General features: G+C 47.8%; 1 protein-coding gene across 2 annotated transcripts in view; it reads left to right on the top strand.

Annotated features, from left to right (window-relative positions):
* stard9 (StAR-related lipid transfer (START) domain containing 9) overlaps positions 1–20,332 on the top strand; it is a 29,050-nt gene extending 8,718 nt beyond the window's left edge. The window contains exons 4-32 of one of the 2 annotated variants that reach the window (XM_068338313.1): positions 3,200–3,316; positions 3,434–3,466; positions 3,557–3,618; positions 4,119–4,228; positions 5,751–5,893; positions 5,990–6,057; positions 6,142–6,239; positions 6,317–6,517; positions 6,768–6,865; positions 6,950–7,027; positions 7,195–7,272; positions 7,518–7,697; positions 8,536–8,587; positions 8,652–8,777; positions 9,418–9,500; positions 9,599–9,660; positions 9,988–10,178; positions 10,256–10,715; positions 10,823–16,219; positions 16,310–16,459; positions 16,566–16,740; positions 16,841–17,014; positions 17,094–17,184; positions 17,257–17,423; positions 17,496–17,560; positions 17,631–17,833; positions 17,912–17,991; positions 18,663–18,821; positions 18,950–20,332. In XM_068338313.1, the coding sequence (XP_068194414.1) occupies positions 3,200–3,316; positions 3,434–3,466; positions 3,557–3,618; positions 4,119–4,228; positions 5,751–5,893; positions 5,990–6,057; positions 6,142–6,239; positions 6,317–6,517; positions 6,768–6,865; positions 6,950–7,027; positions 7,195–7,272; positions 7,518–7,697; positions 8,536–8,587; positions 8,652–8,777; positions 9,418–9,500; positions 9,599–9,660; positions 9,988–10,178; positions 10,256–10,715; positions 10,823–16,219; positions 16,310–16,459; positions 16,566–16,740; positions 16,841–17,014; positions 17,094–17,184; positions 17,257–17,423; positions 17,496–17,560; positions 17,631–17,833; positions 17,912–17,991; positions 18,663–18,821; positions 18,950–19,051 (9,003 nt within the window). In that variant the 3' untranslated portion in view covers positions 19,052–20,332. Of the gene's footprint in view, positions 1–3,199; positions 3,317–3,433; positions 3,467–3,556; positions 3,619–4,118; positions 4,229–5,750; positions 5,894–5,989; positions 6,058–6,141; positions 6,240–6,316; positions 6,518–6,767; positions 6,866–6,949; positions 7,028–7,194; positions 7,273–7,517; positions 7,698–8,535; positions 8,588–8,651; positions 8,778–9,417; positions 9,501–9,598; positions 9,661–9,987; positions 10,179–10,255; positions 10,716–10,822; positions 16,229–16,309; positions 16,460–16,565; positions 16,741–16,840; positions 17,015–17,093; positions 17,185–17,256; positions 17,424–17,495; positions 17,561–17,630; positions 17,834–17,911; positions 17,992–18,662; positions 18,822–18,949 lie in introns of both variants that reach the window. The other variant, XM_068338312.1, reaches the window with a different exon arrangement.
* Positions 20,333–20,782: the final 450 nt, after the last annotated feature.

The following is a 20,782-nucleotide window of genomic DNA, read 5'->3' as shown; positions in this document are numbered from 1 at the left end:
CCTCGCATGGGAGTGAAGAACAGTGGGGAAGAAAAGTAGAGCAGAAGACAGGAATGTGAGTAGAAACCAAGGCACGGCCACTGGCGGTGCATTCCATTTCCAGTGTGCTCTTATTGGAACCGGCGCAGCAGCTGGACGGCAAACAAATAAACACAAGCGTATCTGCAGAGAGTTGGCTGCCCCTCCCCGGAGGAGGCTGGAAACAACTCCTCCAGCTCTCAGACTGGGAGGTGGAGGTTCCTCCACTGGGAATAAACTGTTGCAAGATACACAATCTCATGTGATGAGAAAAATAACACAGTTCAGTGTTTTTTTTAGTCGAGTAGCCAACATAATGCTAAGATAGTAGAGTGTTTCAATCCCCACCCCATGTGTCAAACCAGCATGGAGTTCATGTGGTCCACAGCAGACGTTCAGTCCATCAGATAACATCTGCGGTGTAAAGCAGCTTCCAGCCTCTCTCTTTCCATCGCTTGACTGCGTGAAACTTGAGTCTTTGAACGCCGCATGGTGATGCATTTACATGTCTGCATCGTGGATTGTAAATGTTTTGGTCAATGCATTGCTGCTTGACCGACTGTTGGTGCAGCAGGAGCCTGAGACATTTACATTGGGTCAGGATTCAGGTTCTATTTTTATGTATGACGTCGGTACTGTATGTACGTCCTTTTCTGAGCTAAAATCTAGTTTCCTCCTCTCCTTCTCTGGTTCCACCTGATGAATTTGACCTATTTCAAGATCTATGGATCTACGTTCTGCTTTTCCTGTTTCATTGTTCCATTGTTTTTACTCAGAGGAGGAAGTAAAGCCATGCCATTTCCTCCAAACCACCTCCTTCCTGTTAATGGAGGTGTTTCTGCCTTGCGCCGACTGAAGTGCTTTACCATTCCCACAATGCAGCCTGTCTCTCACCTCAATGGCCGTGTCCATCCTCCCAGTGCTGCAGGAGGAGGTCGAGCACAGATAGTGATGAAGGATGGGTTGTTTCAGTGCTGCTTCTCTCCTGTGGGTTTGTTCACAGGTCCTTTAAAGTCTTTTGGTGAAAACAGAGGAATAGAGACAACAATAGGAAAAGAGTAGAGACAGTCGAGTCAACAGAGTGGGAGCACAGTTTAAAGGAAGTTCCTGATCTTTGTGGAAAGCCTGCGGGACCCTCGTCCTTGTTGGAGACCCCAGAGAGTGAATTTAAGAGGGTCAACTTTAACAAGAGCTGCATTGATCCTCTGTGTTTGAGGGAGGAGAGGATGTCTGCATCTGTTTCACAGGACAAGACGGGGGCACCGCTGCTTTTTGTCTTGATGTTTGAGAATCCATTCAGCCCCAAAGGCGGGGGGCAGCAGTTTGTGGTCTGCTCTCTGTGGGGGGGCCACACGCTTTATCGCATTATTGGGCAAGTTACATAAGAAACCTACGACTCAGAATAACATTTAAAAAGAAGTGAAAGCTGCAGTCGGGTTTGTTCAGATTCAGATTAAAACATCAGATATTTTTGTTTTCCTGTCTTGAACCATGATGGAGAGGTGAAACTGATTTGATTTGTGATCTTTGCTCTACGTTTGAACACATGATGCTGGATGTTTCAGCTGCTGGCTGGTTTATAAGGTCACAGCTCTTTTACTGCTTCCACGCGGCGGCTAGCTTGGTTGACCGGGCTACAGAGAAATACTTCATAATAGATGGTATTTGTGGAGTTTACCCATTATTCCATTGGCGCCTTCTTAAAACGGAAAGGTTAGAGGTAATACTTTGCGATCAGCGGCAGCGTAAAAGAAAGACAAATACCAATCCAGTGAAAGAAATGAATAAATGTTATGTATCCTCATTAATAACCAGTGAAAATGTAGGATTAGGGGATTATCTCTGTAATGATTGTGTAAATAAAGATGTAACTGGATTTTTGAGATGCAAAATCTCTATTTACATCTTTTTACCCACTCTTCTTACGCAGTTCATGACAATAAGCAGCATAAACTTTTATTTAAAATTCCGTTTGCGTTGTTTTCACCTGTAGTTGTGTTCTGTCCCGTAAGTCTGTGTCTGTGTGAGCTCCACTGACTCGTATCAGCGTCACACGCTGGAGCTTTCTCAGAGAAAACTGGGATGTTGAACATTCACACACAGAACCAGATGACCCTTCAGTGTTTTCAGGCTTCTTTCACCAGCGCTTTCAACCACGTCCAACCCAAACCTGTTCCCAGGCCTCTGTGAGTCTGAGTACACAAGTCTGAGCTCCAGGTCTGTCCTCATTGGTAGGTGTGTGGATAAGCGTTTGATCCTTGGAGGTCTTACCCACACACACACACGGGTATCTGATCTTCAGGGTGTGTTCTGGTTCTGGGGGAATGTGCTGCGTCTTAGGTCTGGTCCATATCAGATTTCTGGAATGAGGTTGTGGATCAGGAGCTGGTCCTGATGAAGTTTGGCTTTATCACAAGAAAATTAACAGTCAGAGTGTGTAATCAGTGACGTATCTACGTATATATCCATACAGCACAAAAGGCAACACCCTCATTGTTCACCAGGTGTGATGTGTTTGGTTATGACTGATTTATGACTGAAGTTATTTGACTAAGTAATGATCTAAAGCTGGTTCACTGGGTCACGCCTCGTGTTCTGATCAGATACAACTGATCACTCTGATTAAATGATTAGTCAGTATTTATCAATCACAGATCATTCTCAGAGCTGTCCACCTGAAGGAAGTTGGAGTCACCCTAAATCATTCTGTTGTAGCTCCTTCTAATCGCGCCGGTTGATCAGTTTCCCCTGTTAAGGATCTCCAGACCTACAGAAGGAAACACGTGACTCCAGCTGATTGTTTGGATTCTTCCGGATCCCCGTCTCCCTTTCAGTCCGGATTTATTTTCCTGACCTGTTCAGAGTCTCTTTCTACCCTCACAAGTTGTTTACCCAGAGAGTTAGCTGACCTCGCTGCTCTCTATCCGAACACCTCAGCAGGAAGTAGCGTTACCTCCCCCACCCGCTGGCCCGCTGCCGCAGCATTATGTTAATGGACCCCAATCTAAAAGCACAAGGACATCAGCAGACACTGTAAACACGTCATCCTTCAGTCAAATCCTTGTTTCCATGTTCATTTGAGGTGATTTTCAGTCTTCATTAACAAGGTTTGACCTGGAGCCTCTTTTTCTGGTCTTTCTTTGAGTATTTTGTGATTTGGGGGTGTGTTGATGTTCCTCAGGTGTTCCAGGACCTGGGTGTGTCGGTGCTGTCCGGAGCCTCCAAGGGCTACAACGTGTGTTTGTTTGCTTACGGCCAAACGGGATCCGGGAAGACATACACCATGATGGGGGCGGCGGTGAGGACCAATACACAAAGAATAAATTAAAACTTTTTGCTCTGCAGATGTACATTCGGGAAAGTCTTATGTTTGTGACTCACATTAAAGCTGCTTTCTTTTCATTCTGTTTGCCAGGACTCCATCGGCTTGACCCCCCGGATCTGTCAGGTATGTCTGCGACTCCTGCTGGTGATCAGCCTGATGGTCCAGACTCTGGGGATTCTGGTGGTCTGACCTGCAGCTCTGCTTTCCTCACAGGGTCTCTTTAGGTCTGACGACACCTTTCCTGAAGGCCAGAACTCAAGCAGGGTGGAGATCAGGTACAGAACTATCACATTCTGGGTGAAGACGTGGATCATTTTTCTCCTAATCTGATCTCCACCATTTTCTTCCATGTCTGTTTTTTGTAACAAGCAGCTGAAGCATCAGCTGTAGGCTAGCACACGGGGGTTTAGCCAGTTATGATATGATAGCGTTGTCAAGTTATCGCAGCTACTGGCAGTGATTCAGGGTTTAATCGAATTGAAATAGCCTCTCGTTTGGCCTTGGCAGAGAAATGTGCCCTCTTCATTTCTGGGTCATTTGTTTGGACCTTCTTGCTAAAGGGGCCTTGTTACCATGACTACGACCTCGTTCAGATTAATCCATTGTTATATGTCATCCTTCATCTCACTGTCAGCTCTGCTAAAACAAAATAAAGTTCAGAATGAGCTGGCGTAAAAACTCTGCTTCTCAGTGATGAGATGGACAAACTGGACCTCGGATGATCCCGTTATGACATCACATCATGACATCATGTCTCTTCCCTCTGTCACTGCAGCTTCCTGGAGATCTATAACGAGCGCGTGAGGGATCTGCTGAGACGAGGAGGACAGAAGAGATCCTCTCTGAGGGTCAGAGAGCATCCTGAGAAAGGCCCCTACGTTCAAGGTCAGTCTGGGTCGGCACCAGAGACATGAACCATACTGAAGGTAGTAACAGATCACTAACGACCAGTAGGGGGCAGCAGCACGCCATTACAGCCACTAGTCTGCTTTATCCAGAGAAGAAGAAACAGCACTAGCACCACCATCAACACAGTTCATGTACCGTCGTTTCCATCCTTGGGTTTCAGATATCACAGATAGTTTTATCTAGTAGTTAGCATGCTGCTAAGGAAGTTCAGATGGAGTCAGTGTCTTGGCTGTGTGTTGATGCTAAGCTAGTGAAATTGAAAAGCTAAGTTAATGTTATCTGACAGCAACTCATCCGGCTAGCTAATTAATCACACAACAATGTCATGAAGTTATTTCGTTTAAAGTTTACATGGAGGGCTCAAACTGAGTGCAACACTGGTTGGTGATGTGCTAACGCTAGCCGCAGTCCTGGCTGCAGATATGCTAACGTTAGCTGCAGCGCTAGTTTGATGAGATAATGTGAGCTGCAGCTTTTGCCACAGCCACCCCCCCCACCTCTCTGTCTCTCTCTAATTGATTCACCATGAACCATTTTATAGTTCAAATCTGATGTAATTCAGTCAGTACCAGAGTACATAGTAATGTATATTTACATTATCATATATAATAAATAACTCTGTGTGGGCACAGTAACTGCCTGCACTCGCACTCAGACGTGTGATTTTGTCTTATTATGGTCTGGATGTGTAACACGTTCTGCAGCGTTCTCGGTATTTATGTTCGGGTCTTGTAAGTTTTGTTTACAAGTCGCTGTGGTTTGTGGTCTTCAGAGGAATTTTGTTCGGAGGCTTCTCCTTTAGCTCATCTTACTTTTCCCCTACTCCTCTTTTTTTTTCTTCGTCTCGACGGCTGTCCTCCATATTTAAAGCCCCACATCCACTCATTGTCTGTATGTGGAGAAATCCCAACTGTCCAGAGGAAGTGAAGTCATTTCCTCCTGGTTCCAAGGAGAACGCTTCACCACTCAGCCTCCCAGTTCCACAGTGAAACGATAGAGACAAGATTTAAAAACACACAGAAATGACTCTAATGGTGTAACCAGATCTTCTCCCAAATTGATTTTAAAACTCATTCTTTATTGACATCACTTATAAAGCTTCACTCTAATCTCTAAGATAAAGCGCCAGCACACGCCAGTTTAACACCTGTGTCCCCTGTTGTGTTTTATCCTCATGTCTTCACCTGTTTTTTTCTTACCTGTTAGTAATTCTATAGAGTTATGTATTTGAAATTCCCAAATCATAAAATATGTGTCTTCATACCTGAGATGAGCTCTTTCTGCTGTGCCTCACATAAAGTTTACATGGAGGATTAACTCCATTTATGAAAGTAGAGCTGATGCAGATGTACTAACATTAGCAGTGGCGCTGGCTGCAGATGTGTTCATGTTCACTGCAGCTGCCATTCATTCTGTCTTTCAGGACATCCACTCATTAGCTTTTAGCCCTTTCTTCTTGTTTTCTGGTTCTATTCCCACCTTTTGTTTCCCTGTTCAGACCTGTCGCAGCATGTGGTCTCAGACTGCAAGCAGGCCATGGACCTGCTGGACGAAGGCATCGCCAACCGGATTACGGCGGCGACCCACAACCACGATGCCAGCAGCAGATCTCACGCCATCTTCACCATCCAGTACACTCAGGTCTTCCTCTCGGCTCCTGCTGCTCTGTGTGAGCAGGTCAGTCTTCTCGCGCCGCTCCGGAGGCCCGTCTGACTGTAATCATCTTTTTCTCTGCAGGCGATTCTGGAAAATAATCTTCCTTCAGAAACCGTCAGCAAGATAAACTTGGTGGACTTGGCTGGGAGGTGAGTTTCTTTCTTTTTTCCTCCAATCATCATTTGAATCAAAACTGCCCCCTGGTGGATTTACATATCACTGTTCCCTGACAGCGAGCGAGCGGACCCTAACTACTGTCGGGACAGACTGACTGAAGGCTCCAACATCAACAAGTCTCTGGTCACTTTAGGCATCGTCATCTCCGCCCTGGGTAAAGGAAGCGATGAGGTCTCCCTCCATCCATAAGTTCTCCACAACTCCTCCGTAATCCCCTCTCCGTCTCCACAGCCCAGAACTCCCAGATGTCCAGCAGCTGTCAGAGCATCAACAGCATGGCGTCCGAGGGCGACGGCAGCACGGCGGGCAGCAACAGCAGCTACCTGTCCGGAGGAGGGCGGAGGCACTGCTACATCCCCTACAGAGACTCCGTGTTGACCTGGCTGCTGAAAGACAGCCTGGGGGGCAACTCCAAGACCATCATGATCGCAAGTTTGTGAAAGGATCATTTCAAACTTCACATTTGGAATAAATACAACTGAGTTTTTCTTTACGGGGTGGAAAACAGATTTTACATATATTTAAGATAGAATTTATAGTAAAAATCTGTGTTTAAGAGGTTAAAATTCTTGGGTTTTGATTCCCCCTGACCAGCTGGAAGGTTGTAAAATAATTTGAAGTGATGTAAATCAAACTGGTTTGTCTATTTCTGATGTGAATCCTATTTCCTGTGTGTCTGCAGCGATCTCTCCCTCTTCCAGCTGTTACAACGAGACGCTCAGCACCCTGCGTTACGCCGCCCACGCCAAGAACATAGTGAACAAGCCCCGTGTGAACGAGGTGCGTGTTTGAATCTGATGGTGACGTGTCACGTGGTGACGTGATTGGTTCTCGTGGTCAATGTGTGGTGTGATTCCTGCGCAGGACGCCAGCGTTCGTCTCATCAGAGAGCTGAGGGAGGAGATCGACCGGCTGAAGAGCATGCTGCTCAGCTTCCAGATGGTACGTGACCTCAGCGTAGCGCTAACGCTCCCTGCTGGCTTCACTGTAGGACATATACATGTTGGAGGCTTAATGGAGAGACTTGTGTGAAGCCCCGGGTGTTAACATGACATTTTCTCCTATGTGCTGTAAATTAACTGATCCTTTTTTACTCCTTTGATTGACAGCAGCGTAATCCGAGTCCATCCCTGAGTGACGAGAGGGATGGAAATCTCTCTGACATAGTGCGCCAGAACGAACTGAAGGTGAGGCTGACTTGATGGTTTTTACGTCAGCTTTAACCTCAGGGATCGTTTGATGGCTCCATCGGAACAAAATACATCTACATTAGCTCACCTTTTCTACCATCTTCTGCCGCAGTGTTCTCCTAAAGAACCGAAGAAGTTTTTCACATAAAATGTTATTTATACCCATGGATCTGTTGGTGTCATCATCTCTCTCTTCCTTTCCTTGTTTGACTCACTTCCTTCCATCGTCTCCCCCGCTCCAGGTGGAGCAGCTGACGAAGGATTGGTCAGAGAGCTGGAGGGATAAGAGGGAGCTGCTGGAGCAGTACAGCGTGGACATCAACAGAGACCGGGCGGGGTTCCTCATCGACTCTCTCCAACCACACCTGGTCGCTCTGGAGGGAGACGTGCTGAGCACCGGAGTCGTGTTCTATCACCTCAGGGTACGACCATCAGATCAGATCCTGTTGGGAAAGGTTTCCTTCTGTCCGTCTGTCAGCTGCTGCTGAGTACCACACCTAGTGGTAGTGTTGGGAATACAATTTAATAAGCCATCACAATTAAACGCATCAGAATCAGAGTTATTATAAGATTAACACATGTTGTTTGAGATGGATGGTGTTAAGTTTCCACTCACATTTCAAAACAGGCACAGCGAACATGGTGCAAACTGATGTTTTCTGTCTGCTCTACTTTTTCCAGCTCCCAAGTTTTTGACTTGTCATCTTTTTATCCACCGGAGTCTTCCTCCTTCTCCTCCTCCTCCTCCTTTTTTTCTTCCTCCTACATTTTCTGTCTTGTTCTGCTCGAAAAACTCTCGAGAAAAGGTGCGTTTCTTCTCGTTTCCTTCCACTGCTCCTTCGACTATCCTGTCCAGCTCCTATCTGTGTGTGTGTGTGTGTGTGTGTGTGTGTGTGTGTGTGTGTGTGTGTGTGTGTGTGTGTGTGTGTGTGTGTGTGTGTGTCTTTCACATCACATAAAGCTCTGTTGGATGAGAGGCTCTCAGTTCTGAGGCTGGAACTCGGGGGAGATGAAACCTTCCTGATGCTGACAATGACAAACGAACCCTCAGGCCTGACAATTACTATGTTTTCCTGCATATAAAGAGCTGCGGCCTCCTGGGAGCATGAATGGTCCTGACACGGCACGAGAAAGCTTTTAGTCCCATTAGATAAGAGTTCAAATGAGATTTCTTCTGTCAGCTGGTGGAACAGTTGTGTAAGATTCAGCATTTTGTGTTTTCAGTTTTTGTGGATTTTAGTGTTTTGTTTTCCTTCACAGGAAGGAGTTACTCACATCGGCCCTCAAGAACAGCTGGCAGAACCACAAATAGGTATTTATTTGTTTGTTTGATCCTACGGTAGCAGCACAGTTTTGTGAATGAGGTGTGTTTGTAGTTCTGCAGGGCGATGCCAGATGTGAGATTGAAAACCACGGAGGTGTGGTGACGCTGCGGCCGCTGCCGGGCTGTGTCTGCCTGCTCAACGACCGGGAGGTGACCGAGGCCTGCCGGCTGGCCCAAGGTCAGATCCTGATCCTGACCTAACCGCCAAATGTTCCAGCTGCTTTTTCATGAATATTTCATCATCAAAAGTTTGAACACCTGACCTGAGCTTTCGGATGTGTAGCTAACATATCACTTGTATTCGACTGATGACAAATTCTGATGTTATGGGGTCGCTAATTTAAGACATGTCATCATCTATCTATATTCATGTAGTTTATATACAACCTAATAACTAAGAGTGTTGATATCAACATTTAAAGCACAGGCTCAGCTTTCTGTTTGTCCTGGAGCGATGTGTAAAGAGAACAGCCCAAATTTTCAAAAGTTAAATCATATCACCTGTGAAAAGACAATTACTAACAGGAGAAGTGAAATATTTGAACGTGATCATCGATAAACGGAGAAGAAATGTGTCCACAGACCTTAGAGGGTTTATTCTGGTGACTTTGATGGCTGGGGTCATGTGATCGCTGCATTATTCAGGAGATCACATAAAGGTTAAAGTGCAGTTATGCTAGCACTCACTTATAGATGCACGGTGAGATTAATGTGGGTTAATGAACAGATACAGAGACACACACACACATCAGCTTACATCAACAGTACCGGAGCATGAGATCCTTTTCCGATGAAGATGGTGGTTTTTCTGTCTCAAGGGATGGTGATCACCTTAGGAGGAGCGCGCAAGTTCCGCTTCAACCACCCGGCAGAGGCGGCGGTCCTCCGGGAGCGCAGACGGGTCGGTGCAGCTCGGCTGCTCATAAATAAAACCAATTTCTACAGCATGTCTGTTTCTTTTTTTGTTTTTAATGAGAATGTTTTCCTAACTGTTCTCAGGCCAGCGAAGGCGGCGTGAGCTGCACCTTCATCGATCTTTGCCCCTTGACCCCCGACACCAGGTAATACTCAAAAACAAGCAGGACAACTCTTTGTTCGTCCGTCCGTGTGGCATCCAGAGCTCTCGTTCTGCCAGCTCACAGCATTCATATTTAATAGGGGATACATGTTTTGTACCAGCATGTGGAAATAGGGTAATGCTTCATGCATGTTTCAGTTGACTTGGAGGCGATGTGTTTCCATTTGTTCCCATCCTGGTGAAATGTTCCAGTCAGCTGTTTACAGCATGTCGCCAGGTTACGGCCGAGAAGCAGAGCAGACAACTGTCATCAGTAGATTTCATTTTAACCCATCCGTTAAATCTTTTCAACTACTGTTCTGTTTTATAGTGTTGACGTGAAGCTATGCCAGGAGGTGGGTGCCGGTCTGCCCCCCAGCGAGGAGAATTCTGCCAGGCAGCATGTGGAGGTGCAGCAGCGCTACGTGGAGAGATTGCGGCAGGAGATTCAGGCCGAACAGCGACTGGCTCAGAGAGATCTGGAGAGGGAACAAACTCACCTCCAGCAGCAGCACAGCGACGGTAAGCAGTCGCTCCACAATCACATCAAAACACAACAGCTGTTGATTCATTCCATCCTGAAACTCTTCACCCAACAGTCCAGCAGTGGATCATAAAGGAAAAACTGCACCTAACAGCTGTAGAGCAGAGACTCACCCAAGAATCGGGGGTTCAGACTGATCTTCTGGAGCACCTGACGAATCCATCTTCTGGGGATCATGTGGTGAACCGTCCGTCCCTCATCGTGAGGGCCAGGAAAAAGGCCGTGCAGGAGGAGCTGCTGAAGCATCACGCCCTCTGCCGGGCTGAGAACCGAATCCGCCGGAAGAGGTTGCACTACCAGCTGGAGAGAATCGCCCGCAAAAGGCTTCTGTTGGAAGCTAAACGTGAATTACAGAGGCTGGAAAGAGTTCTTCCTCCTGGACCGGAGAGCCCAGACTCTCCTGAGATGGACTCGCCGTCAAAACTCAGAGGAAGACGACAGTCTGTGTCTCGCAGACACTCGTTCTCGGCCGAGATTCTGTCACGGCTCTACCCACCAAACACCCCGATCTTCAGGTAAGCATGGATCTCTTGTTGCTCTATGGTGTCACCATATGAATAGAACTATAAAATCTGTAGATGTGATCGAATGTAGGGAAGTAAGAGAATTCTTCTCTTTTCAGACACTTCCTCAAAAGGAACAGATCACCAGAACTGACGTCCAATTCCTTCACATCCTCTGAGTCCATCGGGAACAGGAAGTGGTTGTCGGAGGAGTGCCTCCCCTGGGAAAGAACTCAGAGCTGTTCCAGTAGCCTCCCTTCAGGACAGAGTCAAACCTGTTGGAGCAGAGTTACCTCCTCCGAAAACATCAGACAGAGCGGAAAAATGGAGCCCCAGTCCCAACCCTGTCGGGATCGACCGGAACGAAAACCTCTGCTCCCCAACAGAGACCTGACTTTTAAGAAACGGCTGGTTCAGAATACAACGGTCACCCTCAAGGCACCAGTTGGGATCGCTTTGCCGCCGATCAGCAAAGAAAATGAGCTCACGGGTGAGGAATCTGAACCACATGCTGCTAACAGTGGAGTACATACAACCACCAAGAAGACTTTCTCTCGTTCTTTTGGGCCCAGGCTAAAAACAGCTCTGTCCAAAGTGTTCAGGAAACCAGCGCTGGATCTCAGAGGAATCCCCAAACCGCTGGGCAAAATTCACTGGAGACAAAGAGACCGGAGCACCAAAGATTCCAAGATGAGTCAAAACAAAAGCGCCGTTAAAACGGCCGTCTCCTGTGAGGAGCTCGACCGAAGGGCTCCTGTTGAGGATCCTACGCAGAGACGGTGGCACAGCACCGAGGCTCTGATGAGCAAGACCAGCAGATGGTTGGAGAGACAGCAGGGCTTGATGGGATGGGAGGAACAGCAGGAAGATAAGGATGAAGGAACATCTGACTGCGAGAGCCTTTTCTCTCTGGACTCCTTGTCCTCTGCTTACGCCACGGCCTTGAAGGAGCAGCTGAGATGGGAGGAAGCAGCGCAGAGCGATACCGACAGCGAAGACAGTCAGATGTCCAAAGATTCACTGGCTGTGGACAGTTTAGAGAAAAACTCAACAATAGAGAACCAAAAAGTTGTGCCAGATCAATCATTAAAGATTTATCGCTCCCAGAGCTATCAGAAGGCTCAGAGGGTCTCAGGGGAGGAATACTGGAGCCACTGGGGATGGGAAAAGTCAAAAAGTAGTGATGCAACATGGAAGCTTCTCTCCCAAACCCCAGTGGTGAAAGAGTCTGGAAGAAGAAACGCTGAACAGAGTCTGACTGATGACTTTAGGAGCACAAATAGTCCTCACTCCTGGAGTGAACGCAGCATCAGGGATCCAGAAAGAGTTCAGCCTCTCACCGAGGCGGACAGTTCCATTATTCACACTTATTCACCCCCTTTCCAAAAGAAAAAGATGTTCAAAGGTGTAGAGAGCAGCAGTAGTTCCAATCCAACCAGGATGAATCTCTCTGGCTGTCAGAACTCATCTGGAAGTAGCAGCTCGTCTTCGTGTAGTTCTGATGGTGTCGATGTGGCGTCGCAGGAACGCGGTGATGGAATTTCAAGGAGCATGTTGGGAGATTCTCAGATTGTAACGCCAGATAAAGGTCTGAAGCATGCAGGAGGTCATGTAGAGCAATCAGAAGCGCAAATAGAAAACTTAAGGAAGGCCAGCAGCCAAAGCAAAAGTCAGGTGACCTCAACAAACTTAAATTTGACATTATTATCTCAGAGCCGCCACACAAAACAAGAGTCACAGCATCAGTTGTTTAAAGATAGTCCTGGCACTGAAACATCAGGCCAAGAATTAGAGGAGCTAACTGATGCTGCCTTCAAACCGTCCCCTGAAGATGATGAAGAATTAAAAATGATGCAGTTCAGGAACGCCAAATATTTGTCTTTGAAAAGGGCGAAAGCTTCAGATCAGGTAGAAACCGCTGAGCAGCTCACCGTGGTGCCGCTGGGGTCTGCTAAAACCTCCAGGAAGAGGAACAAAAACCGGCGAGATGCTTTCATGGGCAGCCTGAAAATCCCCAAAAGAAGCAACAGCAGAGAGTTGAGAACTTTCTGCTCGGCCTTGATTGACAGCCAAGAAAGTATTTGCTCTGACGACGACAACAGCAGCGACCCGGAGGGAGAAGTGTCGTCTGTGGAAGCTGACAGCTCCGGGTTTGTCACAAAAAACACAACAACATCAGTGGCTTCTGGTCCCGTGAGCAGGAAGCAGAGTCGTGTGAACTTTGAGGACTCTGATGACGGTAGAAGCGTCTCCACAGGGGGGCCGTCCCAAACCGGCAACCACATAAAACGTCAAGATGGTAGAAATACACACAACTGCAGGTCACATGCTATCTGTAGCGCCATCGACCTGAGAATCTCAGCGGTGGTCAGAGAGCACATGTCGTTGATGGGTAACAATGTCGATTGGAAGAACAGGAGTCAAAGCGTGGACACTTTGTCACCGTGTTCACGAAATTTTGACGTGAACGGAGGGATGGAAAGGGAGATGGTTGATCAGACAAATGAGGGACCGATCCTCAGTGAGCAGCTTTCACAGGAGAGGACGACGATTGAAAACTCTGTAAGAAAACTTGAGCACCTGACTGATCTTTCAGCTTCCAAACATGAGAATCACCAAACTCAGAACGTCTCTGATGCTCCTCCATCAAACACCAAAGACAGAATCCAGTCATGTATGAAACGGAACAGCAGCACAGAGGCTGAACCAGTTAGTTTATCCTCAGTGAGAAAACTCATCAGTTCTCAAGCAAGTACTTTAAGTCCATCTCATCAAAACCCTGTCATTACTGATAAATGTTTGGATGAAGTGGAACTTCTTCAGAGCCCTTTGGATCCTTTTATTCTGACTCGCTTTCAGCTGAGTGATACCAGAGCGAATTGTAGCCGGCTAACGGACCTCAAAGCTACGTCCATCGCTCAAGATCAAGATGCTAATTTGTACAAAAAACATTTCCAAAATGAAACCAACACAAGTGGAGTCAAACAACTTACATCTGATCTGCTTCCATTGAAACCGAATGGACAGATCTTGGATGGCCACACCTCTATGAAAGGGTTTGCCTCCAGTCTTGGGTGTCACGGCGACGGCGGGTCAGCCGATGCACTGGGAGGCGAACCTCAGGATCAACTCGGATGTCAACAAACGTGTGTGTTCAACATAAATTGTCAAGATTGTGTCGTGAAAAATGAATCACCGACCTGCAAATCCGTGGTTCCGAAGTTTGATGAGTCAGAGCACGAGGCGGGTATTTCTGAGTCTCGACAACAACGACGCAACCTAGCAGATGATGATGTCACCAGAAATACAAGTCATGGATCTGCGACATCCAAACAAGTGGAGATAAACGTCTTTACTGAAAAACTGGACAGTTCTGTGTTCGGATGTAAAACAGCCAACCTGAAGAGATTCCGGAGGTTCCAGACTCGTCCCGCGTCTTCCTCCGAGTCGTCAATCAAGTCCTCAGATGAAGACGAGGAGGAGGAGCAGACCAGAGTGCATCACAGTCGACTCACACCGAAATGGGTCAAGCATGGAAAACAAGATGTCAGGCAGGCTGGAAGTAAAAACACTGATAATTCTTTGTCAGTGTCGGCTCGCTTCGCTTCATCTGCTGGTAAAAATGGAATAAAAGTTGACGACACCCGAAAAAGTCTGCCAAAGCAAACCTCAGTGAGAACCATCCCATCTGCCAAGAGCAGCAACTCCTCCATGCATTTTGCATCCAGTGACATCAACCCGTTTGTTCGGCAGCGACAAGACGACGACGACTCGAAACAAAACTTCTACAAGAACCCGGCGTTTGGCAGCGCCGCCGACCTGTCCTGTAAGTCTCCTCTTCTCAACAGCGCCGAGAAACGAATGACCAGATGCTGCAGCGTCGACAACGGTTTGAACGGACAGGACTCGCCCTTCACCTCCCACCTGAGCGCTTACGTCACTGATAAGGGGCTGTCCAGCACGCTGAGCAGTATGGAGGATTACAAGGAGCACGTGAACAGAACCGCTCCAGCGTCCGTTGACGTCACTGACCTCGCCGATCCGGAGTCACGGGCAGGTAAAACACAACGGCGTAGGACGTGTGAACACGGCACTCAGACTGAGCGCAGCCTTCAGACGGTAAAGAGGGAAGAGCGCCACAGAAGAAGCAAAACAGATGTTCCTACAAGACAGAAACCCAAAGAGGACATTAAAGAATCCCCAACGTGGGCCAGCATGGAGAGCATGTCGGCTCGTCTGTCCAAGCTGATCGGCAGCACCTCGGATCTGCTATGGGACGTCCAGGAAATGAGAACAGGAGACGTACATAAGTCCAGTCCCGGCCGCAGGAGCCTCGACTCGTCTGGAGATCACAGCAGGAGGGACTGTTCGACTCAAACGACTGTAGACGTCGGCATCCAGACGGAACGGCCTTCAGGAGAGCAGGAAGTGGTACAGACACTCAGTGAAAGGTCTCAGGAAGTCAGTCTGATCGTCAAGGTGATCGGGTCAGATGTGGTGATGTGTAAGGATGATGAAAAGACGCAGAGCGTGTCAGAGGCTAGGTCTGCCACTCGAGGGGAGAACCATGTCAGATCAGCAGGTTCTAGCGTTCCTCAGCAAAACGCAGTTCAGACACGGCGCCACAGAGGTGTCGACGACCTCATAAGAAATGAGATGTCATTGAAAAAGAAAGCGACGTTCACGGACCGGGCGTCGTCTCCCATTATGACTGTCGGAGTGAGAGCGAGTCAGAAACAGGAAGGGAAGCAGACGACGCAAAAACAACAGGATAGAATCGAGGAGCGTATCTCCGCTAGCAAACAGTTAGCATGTGCCGCCCCGTCGGAGGACGAGTCTGCGTGCCTCGAAAGGATGAGTGAATTTAGCCTGAATTCGTCTCTGGATGACGACATGAGCAACGTGAAGGAAAAAAATCGGTGGCCTCTGACCCCTCAGGAGTGGAAAACCTCGACCCCAACACAGGTTCTACCTGTGAAGCCTCACCTGATCAGACAGCGTCAAAACAAAGAACCCTCCATGTACATTGAACCCCCCACAGATGCTGGATGCGTCGATGTCTATGAGGAGGACGTGGTGTCGCTGCCTCCCAGTGAGTGCAACACAGACATCCTGGTGAACATCCAACCCGTCACCAGCGTACCCCCGTATCCGGACCACCAGGTGGTACCAGAAGATCTTCCCATACACAACAAGTTCACAAACTGGTCTGGCATCAGCAATCGACCATCTAAAGCGTCCACTACGTCAGCGCCGCCCAGAGACAAGAGCAGAAGCTGCGCCGACTGGGGCGAGATGGAGAGTCAGCGATCCAACAGGAGGGCGAGGGAGATCCAGAGGTTGCGGCAGGAGAGGGAGCAGGTGATGGCGATGGTCAGCCTCAGCGCAAACCCCACGCCGCTGACCGTGGAGCTGAAGGAGGCCAAGCTGCACTACGGCCTTGGGGAGACAGACACGCTGTTAAAGATGCTGAGGCCCGGAGAGGAGCAGGAGGCTCCGCCCACCAAGCAGCAGCTGTACGATAGGTGAGAAAAACAAACAGGATGCAAAATTTACCAAAAGTGTGTGTTCACGTTTGAGATGTTTTTTCGACTGTTTCCTCTCAGACATCGCAGGAGCGTCGAGGGTTTGAGGCAGGAGAGGGAGGAGCGCCTCCAGACGTACCAAAGAGCTCGTAGTCTGAGTCCCAGCAAGCGCCACGCCCCTCCACAGGAAGCCGCCGCCCCCTCCACGGCGTCCGCCGCCACAACAAGCAGGTGAGAGTCCTGCTCCTCCTCATGAGAGCCAAACATGATCCGGATGTCAGTCTGACGTGTAGCTCTATACTGTTTAGTGTGTGAACGTAGTTTGTCTGAATGACAGAGTCCCAGACGCCCCCCCAGGAGGAGGGGGCCAGTATCCGTCTGACATCGAGCAGCTGCTGCGGGACTACAGCCGCGCCCGAGAGGAGGCCATGACAGAGATCGCTAAGGCGCGGGAGCGACTGCGAGAGAGGACAGAGCAGGAGAGGAGGAGGCTCCAGCAGCAGGAGGTGAAGGTCAGCATCGCCCGGATCGGCGTCAGACGCTCCTCCGTTATTTAAAACCACAAAAAATCATGAAAATGATTGATTATGGGTGTATTTATTGCTGAATCAGGACGACCCGAAGCATCGCACCAGAACCAGCAGCAGCACCTTGTGCACCGGATCCAGTCAGAGTCTTTCATCCGGACCGACGTCGGGGTACAACAGCGGCAACGCCGGGCAGCTGCAGCCGGGCAACAGGCCAGTCCTGACGGGGCGCGTCGCTTCTCTGATGTCACAAACTGCTGTAGGTCACAGCAGCTCTTCTTCAGGTGATTGTTGCTCCTTTTGGGAAGAAGATGCTCACCTTTGCTGCTACGCTTCAGATCCAGGACGAAGAGCTGAAGGTCAGGACGTGTCCTCCTGTTTGTGGTCCAAACGGCGTGAAGACGCCGAGAGCCCGGCTGTCGGCCCACGGTGAGTTTTGTGGATGACAGACGCTTTAATTAAATGTCATGTGACTTTAGATTCATCCACGTCTGTTTCCAGATGTCGATCCTGAGCCGCCTCTCAAGGGGTTTGAACCTCTGATGATGTCGTCTCTATCACTGCCAACACAAACCCGTCGACGCGCCGCCTCCTTCGGTTCAACCTTCTCCATTTCCACCACCTACCGGGACATCACGTCGGGTCTCCTCAGTCGAGCTCTGGCTGAGGTGAGACGTCTTTTCTGCTGGTTCTGTTTGATTTCTGAACTTCCTGTTTGAGTCACTCTTCTTTCTCCTCAGCTGCGACTGGTTTCATCCGGGGATTTGAGCAACCTGCTGAAGGATGAAGCTGCAGCAGGCTGGAGGTGAGTTCACGTTCCTCTGCTCTTAGACGTCTTCATCAGCTCAACTTCATGATGTCATCTTCCTATTCAGGTTCCAGGGAGAAGAACGAGGCGTCCACGTTTACTACAAACCGTCTTCCGTCCCGTCTGTCCACGGATTCCTGGGAGCCGCAGAGCTCCACAGACCCATGGACCTCCTGTGGAACGCCGTCTGTCAGCTGTCAAAGACCCACATGTACAATCAGTCGGTCCGTTCTGTCTGGACACGACCACTGGACGACAACACTCAGCTGGGTCAGTGAACGCCTCACGTGGTTAACACAGTCGTCCTTCATCAGATCACTGACTCCTCCCCTCTGTTGTCTCCTTCAGTTTACATCCTGACGGATCCGTCCAGCTGCCACCTCAGCCAGCCGCGAGATTTCTGCTGCATCAGCACCGAGTCCAGACAGGTAGGACCGCCGTGACATCATCTGGTGATGTCAGCACTTCTGTAGGCATCAGCTGAACTTTATACACTCTGAAGGGATTTTAAGGTTCAGGCTCATGTTCAGGTCCAGGCTAAGATTCAGGTTCAGGATCAAGTTCAGGTTCAGGTTTTAGGCTCAGATTCAGGTTCAGGATCAAGTTCAGGTTCAGGTTTTGGCTCAGATTCAGGCTCAGATTCAGGTTCAGGCTCATGTTCAGGTCCAGGCTAAGATTCAGGTTCAGGATCAAGTTCAGGTTCAGGTTTTAGGCTAAGATTCAGGTTCAGGATCAAGTTCAGGTTCAGGTTTTAGGCTCAGATTCAGGTTCAGGATCAAGTTCAGGTTCAGGTTTTGGCTCAGATTCAGGCTCAGATTCAGGTTCAGGCTCATGTTCAGGTCCAGGCTAAGATTCAGGTTCAGGATCAAGTTCAGGTTCAGGTTTAGGCTCAGATTCAGGTTCAGGATCAAGTTCATGTTCAGATTCAGGTTCAGGTTTAGGCTCAGCTTCAGGCTCAGATCCAGGTTCAGATCCAGGTCAGACTCAGATTCAGGCTCAGATTCAAGTTCAGATTCAGGTTCAGATTTAGGCTCAGGTTCAGGTTCAGGTTCCCGTCCTTTTGCTGATCCTCATGAGGTCAGTACCTCTTCCTCCTCAGGCCGGTCTGAGCGTGCTGGCGATGCAGTCTGTCTTTGAGGAGTCTCTGCCCCGCCCCAGCGTGGACGCCGTCCGAGGGGAGATGATGCCCAGCTGCTGGGTCCTGCAGCCAATCAGACGCAGCGGGCAGGAGGTCACCAGGGTCGTCTACATGCTGCAGGTGAGACGTGGTTCCTGTGGTTCTTGTTTATGTTTGTGATTTTAAGAAATGAAGCTGTGGTTAAAATATTTCTGGATTCTGTTGCTTCACCTGAGTGACGTCGTCGTTTTCCTCCTTCTCCTCTCCAGGTGGATCTTGGGACGCCATCCTTTCCTCGCCGTCTGCTGAGCTCGGTTGCCCGGCGCCAGGCGTCCGTCATCGCTGACCTCGACGTCTTCCTGAGCACTTAGACTAAAACCAGCAGGGAGTTAGTCTGTCGTTAAATTTGCACCTGACAGGTATTTACTTGACGTTTGCCAAAGTAAGAGCACTGGCCCCGCCCCCAGCTACCAACACGAAGCAGCTTTAATGTGAAGGTATTTTTTTATAAATGTTATTTTTGTACGCTTTTCACCATCATTATTTGTAATTTTTTTTGTCTTATTTTACCAAAGATTGAAGAAGGAAGGTGCTTATTTAATATTCTTCATTAAGGTTTCAGCATAATAATACCACTTTATTGATTGATAGGTTTATTGATCAAATATTGGATCCCGGTCACATGGTTTTGTGACGCTGGTGAGAATCAGAGCAGCTCTTCTTTTGAGTGAAGATGTTTCACTGTAGTTTAGAACGAGAGTGTGTTTGTTCTCTAGTGTGTATCAGTGCTGGAACACACACACACACACACACACACACACACACACCATCTGGAATAATTAATTAATTAATATGAATTCAGCCAATCAGAGGTCACCTGCCTTCCCTGTAGACCCTCAGCCTCCACCTGCCTCCTGGTCCCATCAGCACCTCCATCTGTCTGGAGGAGGAGGAGATTATTTACTGCTGATCGATCAGATACCCCCCCCGACTCCCATTTCCATCTGATCACCTCCATTTATCAGCTCCACACTATTGCTTTTATATCAGCTTTTGAAAATCCACTATTGAATGATTTGTGATACACAAAGAACTGAATCGATCTTGTAGCACTGATCACACACACAAGACGCATGCTAACACTCTTAGCTTCGAGGCTAACGATGAACTGCTATGTTCAGTATCAGTGTAGGTGTGAGGCGGTGAAGACCCCGCCCCATCTAGGGATGTCGCCCTAACCTCTGACCTCCCTGTATGACGCGGTACCCTGAATGTGCTCCAGTTTAAAGCCTTTTTATTGCGGCTGTTAATTTATGCTGTTCTTGGGGTTTTTTTTTAATGTTTGGTGTTCTATGACGCCGCGACGGAGGAACAGAAGAATGTTTGAAGCCATTTAATCCTCTGTAGCTGAAGGTTCTCCGGTTCACAGCTGCAGCTCAGACGTTTCTTCAGGAACCGAAGATGCTGAGCAGCGAAGGAACGTCTTCCTGTAAAAGAGTTTGTAATTTATGTCTTGTTGAATATGTATTTTATGGTTTATAAACAATATATATTTGATTGTTTTTAATACATTTATATTCCAAGGGAATTTTGTTTTTCTTTTCTTTTTTCTCATTTTCACATTTTCATAATAAATTTATATTCTAAGGGAATTTTCTTTTTTACTTTTTTTTTTTTTGCTCATTTTTTTCTGAAAATACATCATAAACTTGTAGTTTGATATGGATCCAGATCATGTTATGCATGTACAATATTTTGCACACTATAAGGCGCACTGGATTATAAGACGCACCGTCGGTTTTTGATAAAATTAAAGGCTTTTAAGGTGCGCCTTATAAGGTGAAAAATACTGAGGTTCCTTCAGCGTTAGTTACTCCAGTTAGTCAAAATAACAAAAATAATTCACCAAAACTCAGTTTATTGACATGACTTTTGTGTCGGATGCAGCTATGACAGAATGTTTTGTTGACTATAATAAATGTTTTATTAATTCAGATTAAATACAAAAATTTCACTGACTTTAAATTTAAATCCACACAGATCAAATTTGATTTTGATTTTTTAAAAAATAAAATTTTTATAAAATAAAAAAATGATTTTTT

Source organism: Antennarius striatus, chromosome 17 (genome assembly GCF_040054535.1).
Source record: "Antennarius striatus isolate MH-2024 chromosome 17, ASM4005453v1, whole genome shotgun sequence".
NCBI lineage: Eukaryota > Metazoa > Chordata > Actinopteri > Lophiiformes > Antennariidae > Antennarius > Antennarius striatus.
The sequence above is the reverse complement of the archived record's forward strand: the minus strand, read 5'-3'. Positions and strand labels throughout refer to the sequence as shown.